The following is a 19621-nucleotide window of genomic DNA, read 5'->3' as shown; positions in this document are numbered from 1 at the left end:
TGACGCGTGAATTTGGTTAAAATTTGTACGTGAAACGGGATCATGACACCCCCCTTTGCTACCCTCTTGAGACTGTAGCGGCTTATAATTACATGTGCTTAGTACTGTAATCCTGAACTGCGTAGCCCTAGTCTGGCGTACAGGTTGTGTAGAAGTCTTCCCAAGTAAACTAGCAATGTGTGTGAACTTACCATTCTGTACGCTCATTCTGTTGCTCGTTGCAACAGTTTCAAGTTTCCCAATCCGAAAGTACAGCCGCATACGCAATGCAGCTTGATTCTAGCTAAACGCTGCAGGGTATTCTACAGTCGCTCCCTTTTCAATTTTAAAAGTGGCGGGCGTGTATGTCATGTCCGGGACAAAGACTTCCATACGAAAGGGATGAGGATGCTTGTTGGAAAATTTGAATAAAGCCTCTATGGGGGACCAATCTGGGCGTGGCTCAAGTTTTTTTGACCTCCAAAATATATCATTTTTCATTCCTGATTGGTTAAGGTGTTGTGTTCTAAACATTCGTAACAAGACACAAATCCGTAATTTACACCCCTAAACAAGACGATAGGCACCCCTGTCCCTTTCATATGGGAGTTCCCTCAGAATTCTGTGCCTGTCTAATACCTTAGGTGTAAATACTAGAAGGAGGCAGGTAAACTGTAAATTGTATTTATTAGGGCTCCCTTCAAGAGGACAAAGAAGTAAAATACAAGCGAAAAAACTACAAGTCCTAATGTCTACTAAAGAGCAAACAAATGCTTTTAGATCTAGAAATAACACTGAGATGCCGAATTATTTGTTGTTTATAAAATCCTCACACAACGTTTTGTTACTATATATGCATTATCATTAAAGAAAATACAAGGTAGACTGATCTTATATATAAAACTCTTAAATGGTTCTTTAATAGTATGTCCATTAACTACCTTTTATTTTAACAGTGAATACATTGAGCAATGCTCTTAAATCTCTCTAGGTTAAAAAGAGCGATGTTTGCTGGAAAAGACAGTTTATAGACAGAGGTTTAATTTCTTTTGTACTATTTTAAATGAGTAAAGCTCTAAAATTGGAATTTTCATCTCTAGCCCTTGGGCTCAAAGCAATATTTAACATCACACTTGTTCACAAGTTGATCTGCCATAGAAGTCATAGAAAAGATCGAGAAAAGAGGCAAGAAGTCGTATCAGAAAAGCAGAAACGATGAATGACTAATTTTCTTTCACTCCCAGGTGAAAAGGTGTAGTTCATGTCGCTATTTTAACTGAATATGGCTTTGTAAAACTCGATCTCTTTTTTTACTATAAAATTCAGCTAACAATCGAATTGCTAAATGGTATAATCCAATACTGTTAATTGTGCTGTAAAACATAGTTCTAACTTTTAAGTCTATGAATAAAACCCTCGTGTGTGACCATTCAAATGAAAGCTGCTGAGCAGTACTTTCATGTGGAACTGTTTGTTATGCAGTACAACGTGGTTCTAACTTTTAAGTGTATGGAGAAACCCATAATGCGAGAAAATTTGAAAAAAGCTATTGAGCAGTACTGTTCAATCGTTATATTACTTGATTATGCTGTACAGGGTTGTTCTTAGGTAAGTTAGATAAACACGCGATAAAAACAATGTGTGCAGGACCCCGCATCCCTCACGCATTCATTGTGTCCTTTTGGCAGTGATTTTATACCCACAGCCAGATTTTTCTACGGAGAAGAGAATTATTCACCGCACGTTTTACGACACAAGTAACTGAAAAATTATGTGCTACCTCTTATCCATACAAAAGAACTTAAAGATTGTCAAAAGAAAATTCAAGACTTAGTAGCGAAAGCGTCGGGCGGTGGCAATGTTGTGACGCTTTCCATCAAGCGAGGTAGACGTGCCCAGAATTTTCTAGCAGCAGTAATCAACCTGCTGCATTTTTGAGCCGTATCGTCACTGTTTTTTCCAAAGGTTGTAAAATAGAGTATGACTAATAAAATTTATATTACCGTAACATTTCTCAAATTTTACTGACGTAAAATGTTTACTAGCTAGTCCAGTTGTTTTCGTAATTACACTTTCTTTTAAAACGTGCAACCCTTAAATCTGATCAGTTCACTTTTAAATTTTGCCACTGTAGATGTGACAAAATTCGTATTTTGCAGAAAAGTATATTAGACATAGGATTCCCATGAAAGTTTTCTGTTAAATGCAAGTTTTCAAAATGGCTGACGGAATAAAAATAAAATAAACAACAACGAATAGTCAACTATGTTAGCGTGTAACCGTTCAGATAAAAATTATCAGTATTGACAGGCAGAGCAAAACGCTGGAATTGCGGTTAGTTATGCTTACAGATGGTTGTGAACGTTAAGTAACAATCAACAAGAACAGGAGAGAATGGTCTTCATTCTTGAAAAATTGATTATTTGATTATGGGAAAATCTTTTAATTTTGTTTGAAATGTTGTACTGGCATCTAAAACCGTCCTCAGTTACCGTGCTATCCAGCGAATCAATAATTCAACAACGGTTTACCATTCGTTTACTGAAAGCTTCCCCGGAACAAATGCATGTTGTTCCACAAGCTAGAAATCCTGTTTCCTGTGGTGGGTAGAATCGTGGAAGTTGTTGCTACATGGTTGGCACTGAAAGAGAGAAAATACAAACTGAATTGTTAAAATACTCATTTATATAGTCATGTAATTGGTGTACCCACAAATAGCTTGCAGTCGGATGTAAAGGAATATATCACTGTCTCACAGTCAAAATGCGTAATATTCTCAGTGTGAACTGTTTCAACTGCAAACAAATGTCGGAGCTCAGTATTTGAACCAATGTGGCGTACTGTATCAGTATTTTTACGAGCACCTTCGGAAATCGTCTTATGGTCTAGATTTTACAATAGCCAAAACAGAACTAGTTCATCAGGGTTTTTTCCATTTTAGGGCTCACTTCTCCGGGTTTTTCGGATACTCCTGGACAGAGCGGCATGCACACATAAACGGCTAAAAATTTTAAAACTGGCGTGCGCGGGGAACGAAATTGCTCGCTTGCCGAGCGGAGTCAGTGAACATAGGCCGGAACGGAATTCATAATTAGGCACACCCTGACAAGACAAGAGAAATAAACATTATTGTACTGTAGCGAGAGCTCTCCACAAGATTCCTCAAAGAGGGAGGGAGTCGTTTAAGCATAAGGAGTCGATTTAAGGCAGAGTTGAAAAAATAAGAATCTTGAATCGGACTGCGTGCAAAGAAGTTAGTGTTCGCTAGCTTGGGGCTAGTGGATTTTGAGGTCGGGCAAGTGAAGCATCATGAGCATCGTGCTTATGAGAATTTTTTGGCTTGAAAAAACTGACTTTAGGTCTGGTATATCCTGGCAACAGCTTGCCCTTCGGGCAAGCTGGAAAATTCAACTACCGCACACCCTGAAAGCGCGTGCAATCGGCCGGTGACTGCACACGTATCACCCGCTCCGCTTGAATCAGAGGGGTTTAAAGAAATAGAATCTACGACAAATAGACGCTTCAAGACGCTTTCAGTAAAACGTTGTTCAAATTGTATGTCAAACAGAAGTTTTACTGAACCGATGAAATCACCGCAACTGAATCGACACTAAAAGAGAATGTTTTTAACCGAAGGCAGGCACCAGAAATGCATGGTGAATAGATTCAGTGAAAAAATTCTGGCTGTACGTAAACAACATTTATCATTTGCACCACTACAAAATTTATTGTTTAAAAAAAGTTAGCAAGCCTCCAAATAGTAATGAATCAAATAAAGAAAAGATTCCAAACAAGACAAGCAAAAAAAACCGTGAGTTAAAGATATTATGAATTTTGTTCGTGGAATGGCGAAATAGGCACACCTGTCAAATAGCAAGAATGTTTAGACATGCAGACATGGAAGACAATACTCTTCACGAAGCTGGAGTCAAGAGAAGGAAAAAACCCGTATAGTAGAGGCAGTCAAAAACGAGGACAAAAGATGAGACTAAGAAGATATATGCCTGACTAACGTGGATGAAAACAGAATCGTACAGTTTAGAGGGAAACTGAGAAAGGCCTATAACCAGCATAGCGAGTAATTATATATAAGCGATCGATGCCTATAACAATATAAGCCCTACAAAATCAAACTTCTCCCTGCACTTATTCGTGTTCTTATGGCTAGGAGTCTCTCTGAAAGGAGTCAACGGTAAAAAACGGTTTGCGTTTGCATATAGGCGAGTCAGTCACCCTAAAAATATCGATTATCAACTTATTTACAAAGTTCAGGTAGTTCTCACTTATAGACAGGTGTATGGTTATCATCAATGGTGTATTAGCTGACTCAAAAACATCACCATTAGCTTTTCAATGCTCAGTATATTGCTATGACATTTACAGCGTAGCAAGGAATATCAGAAAAAGGCTGGCTTTACCTTTAGTCCGATCCTGATCGACCATCAAGTCAAAATAGTGGTCTTCTTGCCTTAAATCACATTCAAAAGTAAACAATATATAAACATAAGTATAGGGACTAGAATGATACAGTTTCACTGAAAATAATTTCGCTGATAATAGGTCCTATATACAAAAGATTGAATTTATTTGAGTGATATTACTAAGCATTTGTATTACGGTGATTTTGGACGGTGAACTAGTGTGCGGTGCTCACAAAAATTTATTGCAAAACGGTGGATAAATAACCAACTGGGCTATGCAATGAATTTCTAACAGATCTCCAAATATAAATATTTTCTACCCGGAACTAATCTGATAAAGTTGGCTGTTTGGCTTCTCAGAATAGATCTTCAAACGCAACGTATACGTAACAAATCAGACTTAATCCCTCTAACAATACGACACCTTGTTGAGATTACAAAATTAAAATCCCAGTTGCGTGTCTTACCCCTCGAAATAGCAACTATTGCGTGTACCTCGCCAGATGATGACAAATCAAGCGACACGATTTTAGCACAAACACAAATAAACACGCGATTTAAACATTCCACTTACTCCGATTTCAATGTGTGCAGGACTCCGCATCCCTCTGGCCTTTGGTTTGATTTTACACCCACAAACAATTCCACAACGGGGAAGAGAATTATTCACTACCGCTCGTTTTTCGACACGTGTAATCGAGAAATACTGCATGGTTTACATGCAAAAGAACTCTTAGATCTTCCCAAAAAATTCAAGACTGCAGCTAAAGCGTCGGGCGATGTCCTTGTTGTGACGCTTTTCGTCTAGCAAGAAAGACGTGCCCTGCCTAGAGATGACAACAAAACAGAATCTTCTAGCAGAAGATTCAATCAGCCTGCCGCATTTTTGAACCGTATCATCACTGATTTATTTTCAAAGGCTGAAAAATAGACTATGACTAATATAATAAAAACTCAATTGCGTAACATTTCTCGAATTTTACGGACGTAAAATGTTTACTGGTCCAGTTTATTTTGTTGTTTCCTTCTTCCTGTCCGCCATTTTGAAAACTTGGCGTGAAATACTGTTTCATAGAAATGCTATGTCAGAAACATTCAATTTTCTTTAAGATATGAATTTTGTTACATCCACAGTTGAAAAATTTTAGAGTGAACTGACCAGTTTTTACACATTTTCTGAGAAAATGGTTTTCATTATTTTCCATACGTTCAGGTCTGTATTGAAATTGACGACTTGTAATAGTGGATCTTCTCGACTTTGCGGTATAAACTGTCGCCAGATCTCACTGAAACGTTTGAGACAAAATGTTTGATTCCTTCGTTTAATTCACGATCTGGATGAAACTATTCATTCTTTTATTTATCTTAAATGCGTATACCGTTATTAAAAGGGAAATATAAACTTAGAGAAAGGAAACTTTGCAAGTCCGTTTCCAAGTGTGTTTTGGTTCGTAGCACACAACATTTTTTTCACCGCTTTGTTTTTATACCAAAAGCGTATAAAATGCTTTTTGGTATAACAAAAAACCCAGCTATCTATTAAACTGCACTTACTACAACATGCTGATCCGTATTAATGGTATGACGTAGATTCCGGGCGATTCGAGCGTCATAAAAGTTCTAGAATGTTCTGATATCGACAACACGCGTCAAAGGCAGCGGCGAACGTTCCAGAAGGGTTCGTTTGCGTGACTTCCAAAGTAAGCAATTATATAGTGGTGTTTATTTCACTTCCGGTAAGAGCGAACGAATATTTGCATATTATCGGTGATAGAAATATAGTTTTGAAGTAGTGTTTGATTTTATCGAATAAGGCGTTTTCGATGATAGAACTAGAAAATGTTTACAAACTTTTAACTTTTAATCTTTGAGGTTTAGTAAAACTCCAAAATCTCCCCTTAAACTGATTCATTTTATATCAAATACATGCTAAAAAAACTTGAACAAATATAAAATTAACCCCAAAACAGCAAGGATCTTTTTTTAAATAACTTTTCATTGAATTTAGTAAAGTAAACACCCTAACTCTAGAATAAATAGTCTGGTAGAACTCTTGAAAACAAATCTTGATTTTGATCAAGACCAGATAAGAAAATAATCAAGAAAAAAGGTTTACGGAGTTGTACTAATTACTTTAATTTTAAATCTATACTTTCGAGTCAAATTGCGACTTTTCCCCCTTTTTTTCTGGAAAATAAAATTGTTTTACTAGCCTCAAATCTCCAGAAAACCCGCTGAATTCTTCATCAATTTATGCAGATTCAGATACGATTTCTGGAACATTCAAATAGTGATACGTGGGCCGAGGACCATGGAGAACGTTCTCGAACCCGTACGTTTGATTATTTTGTCCCCTTGTTCTCATGGCAACCGGCCCCAATGACGTCAGTGAGGCTCCCGCCTAGGTCGCCACCTGACGACTTGAGAGCCTTAGTCTAAAAACACCTCTAGGCGGCATTGAGCCAAAAATTTCAATATGCTAAATATAGAAAATCAATAAACAATTCACGTCTACCGCAGTGTCGAGTAAAACTTGTTTACTATTTCGAAGGTCAGCGACGCCCTACGGACCCGGACCCAGACCCCGACGCGCTCGACGTCTCAAGGGATATAAAAGCCTGCGCGCGGGGGGACGGAAAAACATGGCCGATGTGTGAACCGCCTGGATAACTTACGCATCTTTTATCTGCACGCATACCAGCGAGAAAGCTATTTTGTTTGGGGGCGATCTGTGAAAAGAATGCCGATGAAGACGGGAGACGGAGATTCGAGCGGAATTCCTTCTAACGTCCCTGCTTTTCTAGTGAAACTGTGGAAACTGGTCGAAGATCCACAATATGAGGAGCACATTTCATGGAACAAGGTGTCAAAACCGTGCTGTTTTCATTTTTATGGGCTCCCAAGGAATTTTTACACTTGTAAACCACGTAGCTCTTACCTCTGTATTTACTACGAGTATAATTTTATTACTTTTCCGTGTCATCAACAGCTTTAACAGCAATGATTGCAACGTTTCGATTTTTTTTCCTGTATAGAATGGAAGCGGGTTCTTGGTTCACGATCAAGCCACGTTTGCACGCGAAATCCTTCCCAAGTATTTCAAACACAACAACTTTGCAAGCTTTGTTCGTCAGCTGAATATGTGTAAGTATATTGTTAAAATAAGCCGGTGGGATTGTGGGTTTGCGATATTTTCCTGTGTAGGTACATGAGTATATTCGTTTAGCATCCGCTTCTTTACGCACAGCTGCATGCATTAATCGATTTCATATCAATTTCACTTCAATATTTTGAGGAGAACATCAAACAAGTATTTGATTTTGTTATAAAGAATTTGAGCTATTATTTTTTGCCAAAGAATTTGTGCAATGCGGGATTTTGTTTTCAACGGACTACAGTCTTTTGAACCGGGAATGCAGTGGGCGAAGTAAACGTATGCTTTTCCGGTCGATAATTTTTGTCTACTAATGGAGTTCGATGAATTGTTTTGTGGACGTACTTGCACTGTAGTTGCGAGCAGAGTTTGGTCGTCGATTGTGTAAATATCATCTGCATCAGTAAAATAATTATTTGAAATAACAATGTAAATTTCAGTAGAGATACCATCAGTTGTAAGTTGAAATTGATCAAGACATGTGCATATTGCTACATGAGCAAATCTGATGCTGTCCCTGTTAGTCAGTGTGTGGGTGGGGGGAGGGGAGCTGTTGCAAAAATATTTTCAGCTATATTGGATTGAAGCATTGGCACTTCTACTATAATGATAACAAAAAATGATACGTAAAATAAAACTACTACTGAAATTGTCTCTTCTGTACTCTCTCTTGCATCAGTGTACTTCACAGTTGCCATGTGAACATTTGAATTCGCTAGTTTCAAATATTAATTCCCTCTGGTGGTCATTCAAGTTGCAAGGATTTTGTATACCGGCTGACAAGTTATAAAGTGGATTTTAATCATGCTTATAACAAATAAAAAAAATCATCTTCCAGAATGTTAATGTCTGGCCGTCAATGAATACATTAGTCAAAGTAATATTACTAGCATGCTCACAACAACAAGCAAACAAAACTGAATGACCTAAGTGTCAATTTCACTATTAGTTCAACAAATTAAACTCAGTGGGATGCATTGACGCTTGTCAGGTCAAGCGAAACGACATTTAGATATAGTGGGTTCTGCATGGGCACATTTTTTATTTCAGACAAAATTGAAATATTTATTTATAATATTGCTATCGATAAAAACTTATAATACAATAATAGTATCCCAGTAACTGGAGCAACAAGTTGTTTATCTCTGAACTAAGTTAAACTGCTGGAAATGCATGTGTATGTATGTACATTGTTAACAGGAATTTATTAATTAAAGAGAGTGATGATTTAGTTAGAAATGAATTTTTTCTGCTCGTTATACAAAGGTTAATAAGTTCTGCAAGCTGTGTGATTGTATTAAAATCACTCCAGACCGCATCTAAAAGCTGTATTGTTCTTTTTAAACATGTTCAGATGGCTTCCGTAAAGTGATCGGTGCTGAACAGGGAGGGCTGAGGTCAGAGAAAGATGAATGGGAGTTTTTTAATGGAAATTTCAACAAGTATCATCCTGAATTGCTGGAGAATGTCAAAAGAAAGGTTTGTGCTTCCTTTAAAGGCCAGGGACCATGTTAAGTTAGTTATTTTTAGCTTGGCTTAAAGAACATTTAAACATACTTGCACTCTAAGTCATAGGAAACTCACTGAAACTGTGCTGTAATTTTGAAGAAAAGAACTTGAAAAATGGCAACAATCTGTAAGTGAGTTTGACTAGCAATGATGAGGAAAAAAGATTTGAATAAGAACAAGCTTGAAAAATTATTTAGGGCTTACATTTTCAAGTTGAGCTCAAATTACAAAAAGGTTGTGATAAAAAATAATTATTGTTTTTATTGAAACACCAGAATAAGTATTTATAGCCCTTTTTTTTATTTCATAATATTTTAATTCAAGGGAAACAAGGGACATTTCTCATGGAACATAATGGAAGAATAGTTCAAAATCACCTCTGTGGTGGAGAGTGGTGTGGTCGGTCGAACACGATTTTCATCGCTTGGGAAATTTGAAATAATTATTTTGCTTATTTGACAATTTGTCTAATGCAAGGTCAGTGAAAAGTCAGGGAATTTTTTGGGTTCTAATGAGTGGCAACCCTGTCTAACAAGCTGTTTTGTACAGTGTGTATTTATTTAATATTTTTTATTTGGTTGTTTTTGGTTAGGCTACACCAGAAGAGAAGAAGATGAAAAATGAAGATGTGTCTAAAGTGTTAAATGATGTACAAGACATGAAGGGAAGACAGGATGATATGACCATGAAGCTCGACCAGATTAAGAGGTAAACATCAAGCTGTTGACCATTTACTGTGTTCTGTGCCTGCTGATCCAGTGTACCTGTTGGGCTGTTCTTGTGGTTCTCTAGAAAAATTGTAAAATTAGTCACCTACTTCAACAAAAAAACCACCTACCGGTACTTTAAAACTTTGTGACAATATATGCTTAGACATTTGCAATAAGTAAACACACCCAAAATAACATTATTAGATTCCTATTAATTAAAAATAAGCAAGCAAATAAGCAAAAACCAGAGCTATGCTCTAGCAGATCCCGGGTGCCACAGGCATCTTACTTTTGCCTTTGGGCAGTTTGAATAAGTTTTCTATCCTGAAAGCTTTTAGGAGCTGGGCACCCAAGATTGGGCACCCTGCAGTTATTCTAAGGGCACAGTTTTGACTACAAGAACTGCAGCAGGTAGGGTCAGGATGGAATGAAGTGGAACTCCAGGTCGAGAACTGTAGATGCCCTATGCTACATTGGAGCGAAGGGGATAAGATAAGAGCTATCAATTTAGACTTACCGGTACATGTTGTGCTGATGATGATGCTCTCCTTTTCAGGGAAAATGTAACATTGTGGAATGAACTGGTAGAGCTGCGACAAAAACATCAAAGACAACAGCAGATTGTCAACAAGGTGAATATTATTAATGGAGGAATTACTCAAGAATAATTCGAAGCAAAGCTGAAAGAAAATTCTGCCCTGACTGTTATCAGCCATTTGGATTTAGTGGAACAAGAAATATCAAATCTGAACTTTGTCAGAACAAATAGTCCTGTAGGAACTAAATTCTTTTTTTAAGAAGCAGTTTGTGATCTAAAGTTTGTTGTGTCACATTTTATGTTACAGCTGTTTCAGTATCTGATGCGGTTGATTTATCAAAATGATAAGCTCATGGCAAACAGGAAACGGTGAGTTAAAGCCTTACTGTCAATATGAAAATTCTCCTTTCTGGTTTCCATACATTCCTTATAGTTTTTAGTGGGAGAATTTCACTTTTTATTTATAATGCAAATTTCAGTTTTAGTAACTACTTCAGTAACCGTAACAGTAAGTCGACTAGGGTAAAAATATGATCTTGGCAAATTTTGGAATTGATTCAAAGGAATGCATGTTATTTGATCATGTCACTTTAAATTTAATATACCAAACATAAATGAAACAATTGTGGTTCATCTTTACTCCAAAAGTCATGTAGGTGTTGCAGTTTATTTTTGATCTCAGTTAATTTTTTATTCTAACTTGTTAGTTTTTTCTAACTAGTTTTTTATACTAGGTTACTAAGTAGAAAAAGTAAAATACCTCCCCTCCCTTGATGTCTCATAACTTTTTCAAGCCCTGAAATTAAATGTCAGACAAACTTCAGCCAATCATTTTCAAGTTATTGGAAGTTTGGAATCCAAAACCAATGTGTCATTTCCTTGAACTGTAAGCAATGCACAGTTGTATATTTAATTTATTAAGACTTGTGATCAATATATTCGTAGATTGATGCTTCAAGATAGTACAGAGGACGAATCTTCTTCTTCTTCTTCTTCTTCCAAGCGTGGGCGATATGAATACAGGGATGGGTCAGGTCCTAGCAGTGGGCAGCCTCCACCAAGCTACAGTGCGCAAAGAGTGAGTTTCCTTACTGGTCATGATAAATGGATGTTCAAGGCAGTTGGAGCAGTTTTCACTTGAGTTTCAAAGATAATTTGTGCTTGCTTTGGTTTTGCACTACAGTGCTTTGTGATTGGTTTAAAATCTTGCACCACTTTTTGACAAATCAGAAACTGGTAAAATAAAAAAGAAACAACCCCTCCCCCTTCCAGGGTGATCAATAAAGCTTTATGGTAGTTCAAAATGTTAGACCCCAGTACCAAGTAGAACTTGTTTTTTGATGTTTTTATTTTGTTTTGTTTTTTTGCAGCCAAGCACACAGACCCTGACAATCTCCGATATATCAAATGCTCCATCGTCAAGTGTCCCTTGTAAGTTTACAGTTAATGATATAAGATGTGTGGTAGCCTTGTTGATGGTTCCTGTACATGTATTTATTTATTTGTTTGTTTATTTATTTATTTATTTCTTATTTATTTTATTTATTAGTAGTCTGAAATTTATATTGAGTTTAAAACCAACATGATTATTCCTTTAGGCTCCTTTGGTTTAAAGGGTCACGTACATGTTTGCTAATGCCTCTTAGTCTTGAAAGGGTTTTATTTAGGTTAGTTTCGTGAGTTTTTAAAGATTCACAAAAGCTAAATGCAAATTGATGTATCCTCAGAAAATATGTTTTACGTATTCTTTGACACAGATGTACAAATGTAGAGTTTTGTAGGGTCATCACTGCATACATGTAGCAAAGGACTTTATCTGGCTCTTGAAAGCTTTGCACAAGTTTCAATTATGGTTATTTAAATAAAAAGCATCATGTTGATGAAACCAGAAAATAGAAAGGACATACAGTGTATAATATACGATTCCTACTAATTAACAATACAACTTGTATATTATATGGTAAAGCTGTTAATGGTATGTTTAGCACAGCACATAAGTGAACCAATCTTTCTGCCTTTTTCAGCCACAAGTGGACCTCTAATAACTGCTTTAGATGACGACACTATCTCTCATGCCAGACCAGTCATTAGATTCCCAGAGGAGTCAGTTCCATCGTCACAGCCTATTGTTTCCAGCCCTGTGTCTACATCAGCAGGTAAGGGCTGTCCCTTGGATATTAAAACACCTTGCATCCAGTCACCTGAATGCCTGTCCACACCGCTCTCTGACAATTAGTCAGGCTGTGGTTATTTCAGCTTATGTACAATGTCAACAGTGGTTTTCAGGGTGCACGTGTGTATGTAATCTTGTTATTGTTAGTCAGTGATTCCCTTTCATCATTGGATACTTGTTCTCAGTTAAACTTGTTACCCGTAACTCAGTTGTGCAATGAGTTCTCGTGTAACCCATGGCAAAAAAATAAAACTGGATGGCCATGTGTCCCCTTGCTGCTCCTTTAAACTGAAGTGCAACAGTTGTTGAAAATGTTATTTAGAATCATGATCAGGGCTTGAAAAAAGTGCCATCCACTCATCTGGGATAAGTCAATTTTCCTGCTGGACAAGTAGCTTTTCAAGTAACTTTTTTAGTCTGCTAACTAAAATCGTAAAAAAGTTAAAGTAAACTGAGACAAGCATGCAACTGCTTGGGGCAAGCGAAATTTCAGAGTTGCTTGTCCCTACTCCAAATAAAAAGGCTAACTGCAAGCTACCTAAGCTAATAGTAGGGTAACCAGAGTGCTATTTAGGCTATGAAAAGTGCTATTTAGGCTTACCCGAGTGGATTGCACACCTCACTGCCTCTCACTAGTGTTTGTGATGTCCCTGATCAAAGAAGGTAGCTGCATGTACTCTTTAATCTCAAATGGATGTCAGCACTACATGAACCATTATCGATCTCTGATCAGTGATAGTAACGGTTTGTTCCCTGCTCATTTCATTTTGTACTTGTTGAAATTTTGGTGTTTGTTCTTCTTCTCAGCACCATCTTACCCACAAGCCTCAGTTTTACATGCACAGCCATCGCAGGGTGTGGTCACTTTCCCTGAGGAGCAGACCCAGCCGTCTGTTGTGCACCCGACTCACATCATGGAGCCTCAACAGTACGATGAGCGTCCTTATTTAAGAAATATTCCTTTGACGCAGAGACTGTCTCAGGAAGATATCTCAGAGAGGTAGTGTCATTGTGTGATCCGTTGAAAGTTATTTATTATTACAGTATGTTTTTATTGCTGAAATGATAAATAATTCATGTCAATGGCTCTGTAGGAAGTGCAGTGAGTCATTGTTCAGCTTATATGAGATAGAGACATCAAAAAGTTTTGTGGAGAATGGAATGATAAATCTTTGATTGATGCATTACTTTTAAGATGACGAAACCTTTTAGGATTTTTGTCCAAGAGTTGTTTCAGGAACAGTATGGTTGAAATTCAAACATTGTGACTAATTATTGGAAAGATGACTGTATAGTTAGCACTTAGTGTCAACTTATGTGATCTGAACCCATTGCTATTAATACCGGTACTACATATACCACATCATTTTCTTTTTGTCTTTCTTTTCTTATCAACTTTTATCTTTGATGTGAACCTCTTGTTATTGTACTGTCGCTTGCATCTAAGCGTGAACATGTGCCACCGAAACATGATCTAATTGGATGTTAAATGTGGCATGACTGGTCATCAAACATCTGAAGTTTAGCAGACCGTAACACAAACTTTCACACTCAAATAACACTGAGCACAGAAGTGATTCAAGTGAACGTGCAAATGCATATCGACACAGATCAGGATCAATTTTTCAAAAGAAGTCTCTAGATATACTCAATCTTTTGGCAATTTCAAGACCCCGAATGTGTTGAACTTTTGGCGTGAAAGTTGCTGTTGTGGTCTGCCAAACTTTAAATGTTTAATGACCAATCATGCCCTGTTTAATACTCTATTAAATCATGTTTCCGCAGCATGCGTTACATTTATATGCAAGTGACAGTACATGTACGCACTGTGCCATGTGACTTCATCAACTTACTCATCACATTTTCTGTCCTATCAGATTAAACCCTGATACCTTAGAGAAAGACCCTAACCAGGATGATATATTAGGAAGGTAATGTCACAGGAACCATTGTAATTATTTATCATAACCATTACAAGGTTGCGATGATAAATGATTCAAAAAGTGGCATTGAAGGTAGACAGTCGGAAACATAATTTTTTTTTCATATATAGTGGAGTCCTGATTTCTTGAAGTCCAGAACCCTCAACATCTTGAACCTCCTGCCACTTACCGGTAATTGTAGATCAACCCAAAAGTTGTTTCCCTGAATTTGCTTTACTCGGGCAAACACCGAAATTTAGTTTCAACTAGAAAACCCATCCAGGGTGGAGTAGAAATACTCCTGGTCACGTAAAGGGACTGTGTCACAACTGAGTTAAGTTTATTTTATTATGTTTTGCCAAATACTTGCTATAAACTTAATGTTTCCAAATAAATTACTTCTATTTATCTAAACAAGACAACCATAGCTTTAATACAACCAAATGTGTCGCCCAGGCGTTATAATTTAAAGTTACAAGCAAACAAGATTAACTTTAAAAACTGTTCAGCCCAACAATTTTTTTAAAAAACCCACACAATCAGTTTCCATCTTCTTCGCTTTTTGCCATTGGTGCCTTCTTTTGTATTTGCTGTGTTATTGAAATGTTTCTTCATTGTTTTAAGCGGTTATTTTTATATTTCACCGAATTTAATGGCCATTTGCCGTGACACAGTTCCTTTAATTCTACAGAAACTGGGATAAGCTCTGGCGGTATGGGCCACTTAAATTGACATAGACTAACTACCGACTTTCTTAAACCGATTTTGGTTTCCCTTAGAGCTTTAAGAAATCAGGAATTCCATGGTAATGATTTGGAGACTTTTTTAGATTGAGAAAATGACTAGGGGTGTTTTAAATGCAGTATCTTCAGCTATTATTTTTGTCAGGCATTTTGGTAATTCTTTGTTTTAGGCAATTTAGAAATCGTCTGTTTAAGGCTGAGGCTTTTTCAGGAAGATAATCAGTTCAGCGAGGTACAGTCGTGTACTTAAAACTTACCTTCATGCATCATCACATATTTTAATACACCAGTACTTAAAGGTACTGTTGGTTGATAATATTATTAACAATTAGCTGGTGCACTTTTAAGATGAAATAAAACGCAATGTTTAACATTTCTTAGTATTACATATCGCACAACTCCCCTTTCCCGATTAGATCAAAGCTCATCTAGCAAGTGCAAACTGTGGAGCTATCTCGTTTAGTCAGGTGACAAGCAAACACACAATGGCATGAGCTGTTAACAAAACATGTGTTTATTTATGAACAAGAAAAAATTGTTTTGATTTTAAAACCTTCCCCAGTGACCCCTTAAAAGCCATTGGCCATGCCTACAACCCTTAAAAAAGCTGGCTACGCCAATGGTTAAGGGTTACAAATTGTTTTTAACTGTTCAGATGCAGTCAATCTGTCCTTCCCTTATCATGTTTTTTTTTTACCATTTTAGGAACTATATTGGTGATCAAGTGGAATACATTTCACAGAACCTTGATAACATTCAAAGTCAGCTGGCAAATCACACCATGATGTTGGATAATAGCTTATTCTATGATGTCTTTGGCCAGGAGGGGGTCCAGGTGAGAATGCAAGGTTTTTTTCCCATTTTTGCCTATTTATTCTTATTGTTTCACTGTACCATTAAAAAAATTTACAACTGGTTTATGCTTAAGGTGATTCCCTAGTATTGCATTGCGCATCCTTACTGCGCAGAATTTTACGCGTAATTAGCGCGCGCACATAAACAAAATGGCGGCTTTTTTCTATACGCCTTGACTCACGAAAGAGAAAAATCATCATGTTTTCGTAAACGAGTTCGGTGACCTATCATTTTTTTTCTCTTAGTTCGAAAGTAGCGATTAAATTCTTTCCATAAAATGAATACAGATCAAATTCTATGGCAGAATAATAAATTATCACCGAAAACGTGTACTTTGCCAGTACTCGCAAAGGAAATATAAGGAATTATATGGTAAATACAAGGTCTTCCTGCTCCTAAACGAATACGGTGACCCCCCTTTTTATTTCAAAATTTAACTTCCCTTACGGTAAACAACCAAATGGCAAAGTTTGGTTGGAAATCTGTGGGCAGTTCTATTTCTAGGGAATTACCTTAAGTATGTACTATCGAGTTATGGTGCATGCAGGAAGTTTGGAGGGCACGAAAGAAGCGTAAGAGTTTCTTGAGGCAATAGCCGAGCTCGAGTGCTCTCCAAACTTCTCAAGTGCACCATCAGTTCAAAGCATGAACAAATTGTTTTATAACAGTTTTTTTTTTTGCCGGTACCCATTCGTACAAAGACAGCAATGTCTTGCCTAAGAACATAGCGCAGTGCCCTGGCAGGGGCTTGAACCTGGACTCCTCAATCTGGAGTCCGGCGCACTAACCATTATTCCACTGTACCTCTTACCCTGGTATATTGGCCCTCTTCAAAAATGTATTCTTTTTTCTCTTAATTCTAGGATCCATTGGATCTTTTAGCCGACCGGGCTGCAGCAAGCCCTCTTCCCGGTGTTGGGCACGGCTCATCTCAAGGTAGACATCGACATTCATCTTTCATGATGCAGTAACAGAAAAACCCATACCCACCCCCATCGAAGGCCAAAAGAAAATTCCAGGGGGTGAAGTGGAGGGGGGAAGGAGTTTTTTGAGCTGAAGTTTTTAAGGAACTTGTTAACTAAAGGTAAACTAGAATTTTTGGAAGGTTTGGAATGTGGAGCTCAAACTATATGGAACAATACATTTGTAAAAATGCCAACCAAAGTTATATTCAAGTCTTAAAATTGTGCGAGGTAGGGGGGCGTGTGAGGCAAGGCATGCAAGGCGAGACAGCAAGGCATGCGAGGTAGAAATCCCTACTCCAAATAAAAAGGCTAACCGAAAGCTACCTAAGTTGACTGTGGGCTAACCAAAGTGCAATTTCGGCTAACCGAAGTGCTAGTTAGGCTAACCGGAGTGCCATTTAGGCTAACCAAAGTGCCATTTAGGCTAACCAAAGTGCTATTTAGGCTAACCAAAGTGCTAGTTAGGCTAGCCGAAGTGCTAGTAAGGCTAACTGAAGTGCTATTTAGGCGGTGAATTTTTACTTTGAGTAAAAGTAAATAATGTAAACAAAGCACGACTGGAAGAGATCTTTGCAAAGAGAGAAATTTTCTAAATTGTCTTTGGTTTCTATCTTTACCAGGTTACCAGCTCGTGCAGTATGGAATGCAGGGGTCTGGTGCTAACAGTAGCTCTCCCCGGGGACACCCGAGGTCCAGAGAACGGGAGGACCAATACGGGCAAAGAGAGTGGGCCCAAGGGCAACAACAGCAGCAGCAACAGCAGCAACAGCAACAACAACAACAACACCCTGACTACGACGTTGTGCATCACTTGTTTAATGGTTGAGGCACCAAGAATGAAAGTCTTTAATTTTTAACCCTTTACTTCTTAACTTGCTTTTGGTGATGGTTTCTACTGGTTTTTAAAATTCTCTAGGTATCATTTTATTGCTTTTGTTAAAAGCGACAGTTCTTTATCATTTTAGTCGCTATTTCTTGAAACTTTTGAATTTAGCAAATCAGAACAAAGCCAAACAGTTTTGTGTTGACTTTCACACGGCGAATGAAAGTTTTGTAAACCAATAAGAACCTGAACAGTGTTCAGTGAAAAACGCGGGAAATGTGACGGAGAGCCGGCAGCAGAGAGTGGAATGAACCAATCAATGCTTGAATAACGAAAACGGAAGCCGGTGTAAAGCGCGGAAAACCCGCTTCGAGTCAGTTTGTGATTGGTTTGGGTTTAACACGTGACTGAGAGGGCAGCATCTTTGCTCTGATTGGTTAGGACGTTTTTCATCGTTAAACAATCACAGATCAGTTAACGCAAAACAGCAAACACAATTACTTCTCGAAGTCGCCGCTCGCCGTAGAAGCGCAGTATCGTTTATCGCAGTGAATATTTTTAATGCATTGTATGATATGGTATGAAAATTGCAAGTGTAATTTAACTACGTCGAATTAAAATAAACGTGAGACGATAACGTATAATAAGCTGAATTGTATTAACGAAACTTCAAGGAGATTTAAGTGTATGTACTTGTATATTATGTTTTTAAAGTACAATATAATGACATTTTAGGACCTGGCCAAAAAAAAAACACAGCAAGCTTCTTATATTCAAGAGGCTAATTAGGATTTCAATGATTTAAGGGATTGAGCTTGTACTTGTTAGAACGTGACGCGGAGTAAAAAAGAAAGACACGAAAAAACAATAAAAATAAATAAAGCAACTAAGTAAAACAATGATAGCATTGGATGTGTTTTCTTGGTCCTTAGTCATGTCGTAGGCCTGTCGAAGCTTGTCGCATGCGGCAAAGTCGAACCGTGTAAATCGGCGCTGGAACAAAGGCGTCCCTCCTCGATTACAGTACGGTGCGCGTGGAGTGGTGGGCCCGTTTTCGCCGCCCAGCTATCGATCCCCGCGCTCCCTGGTTCCTGCCTTTCGCCAGGGAAATGCAATGGCTCCTGGGAAAAAGGCAGCTTGCACTGCGGTTAATTACCGGTTGGTTATGGAACTGCACTGCAAAATGAATCAAATAATTAACCCAAATGGTGACCAGTAGACCACATCGCGGGCGCCCCGTAAGCTGAGGGGCGTGCGCACGGGGAAAAGCGTGTATGCCTTCTCATGCGCGTTCCCAGAGCCTCCGTTTCTTTTGGTCACTAACGAAGGGCTGCCATTACGTCATAAAATTGAAAAAAGCGCGTGGCCCTGGGGATGGGGATGGCGCGACATCAACTGCATCCACTTTCTCCATCAAATTCAAATACGAATTCAACCCTACACGTTTTGTATATATGCAACTGGTTAGTCTCCTGCCAAATGGTATTTTTAAATATGTTATGATTGTTTCACATTTGTGTCTCTTATACACGGCACTTTAAACACAACCGTGTATTAATAAATGTACTTTATTTTAACTTTAGCGTGAAAAAGGCGCGGGAATGGCGCGTATAGAACCAAGGTTTCCCACGGTCATTTTTCCACTCGCCCTCTAGCTCTTTTTCGCTTCATGCTCGGTGAACTAAGAGACCTCCGAAGTCTTCTCTAAAGTCGGGGGAAAAGTGCCGTTTTGGCAAACCTTCCTGCTATCCAATAAAACCCTGGTACGTCAGCATGGCACAATGACGACATGCCATGTTGCTAAGCAACTTCGAGAAGAAAAACCGCGG

The 19621-nt window shown here is 38.1% G+C and overlaps 1 protein-coding gene and 1 long non-coding RNA gene across 5 annotated transcripts; one reads left to right on the top strand and one right to left on the bottom strand.

The window, feature by feature from the left end:
- Nucleotides 1-868: 868 nt before the first annotated feature.
- Nucleotides 869-6207, bottom strand: LOC144652006 (uncharacterized). 2 transcript variants are annotated; one of them, XR_013570412.1, is made up of 4 exons: nt 5955-6207; nt 4975-5227; nt 4398-4447; nt 869-2620 (listed from the first exon to the last, which is right to left on the bottom strand). It is a non-coding gene; the product is annotated as an uncharacterized LOC144652006 (long non-coding RNA). The 2 variants fall into 2 exon arrangements; XR_013570411.1 differs by having other exon boundaries at nt 4975-6105.
- An 812-nt stretch (nt 6208-7019) lies between these two features.
- LOC144651729 (heat shock factor protein 1-like) lies at nt 7020-18691 on the top strand. 3 transcript variants are annotated; one of them, XM_078511697.1, is made up of 14 exons: nt 7027-7263; nt 7436-7544; nt 8909-9033; nt 9656-9771; nt 10330-10405; nt 10619-10680; nt 11257-11389; nt 11682-11742; nt 12336-12467; nt 13292-13484; nt 14362-14415; nt 15855-15984; nt 16868-16940; nt 17590-18691. In XM_078511697.1, exons 1-14 carry the CDS (start codon nt 7141-7143, stop codon nt 17793-17795), a joined length of 1593 nt encoding a protein of 530 aa, XP_078367823.1. In that variant the 5' UTR covers nt 7027-7140; the 3' UTR covers nt 17796-18691. The 3 variants fall into 3 exon arrangements, with proteins under 3 accessions (XP_078367822.1, XP_078367823.1, XP_078367824.1); XM_078511696.1 differs by lacking the exon at nt 14362-14415 and having other exon boundaries at nt 7020-7263; nt 13292-13412; XM_078511698.1 differs by lacking the exon at nt 14362-14415.
- The last annotated feature ends 930 nt before the right edge of the window (nt 18692-19621 follow it).

Source organism: Oculina patagonica, chromosome 4 (genome assembly GCF_052425735.1).
Source record: "Oculina patagonica isolate OP01 chromosome 4, crgOcupat, whole genome shotgun sequence".
Taxonomy (NCBI): domain Eukaryota; kingdom Metazoa; phylum Cnidaria; class Anthozoa; order Scleractinia; family Oculinidae; genus Oculina; species Oculina patagonica.
The sequence above is the reverse complement of the archived record's forward strand: the minus strand, read 5'-3'. Positions and strand labels throughout refer to the sequence as shown.

Coding starts and splice junctions, on each gene's coding strand:
- LOC144651729 (XM_078511697.1), top strand. CDS start 7,141: ATGCCGATGAAGACGGGAGACGGAGATTCGAGCGGAATTCCTTCTAAC. Junction 9,034..9,655: donor TGGAGAATGTCAAAAGAAAG/GTTTGTGCTTCC, acceptor GTTTTTGGTTAG/GCTACACCAGAAGAGAAGAA. Junction 11,390..11,681: donor CAAGCTACAGTGCGCAAAGA/GTGAGTTTCCTT, acceptor GTTTTTTTGCAG/CCAAGCACACAGACCCTGAC.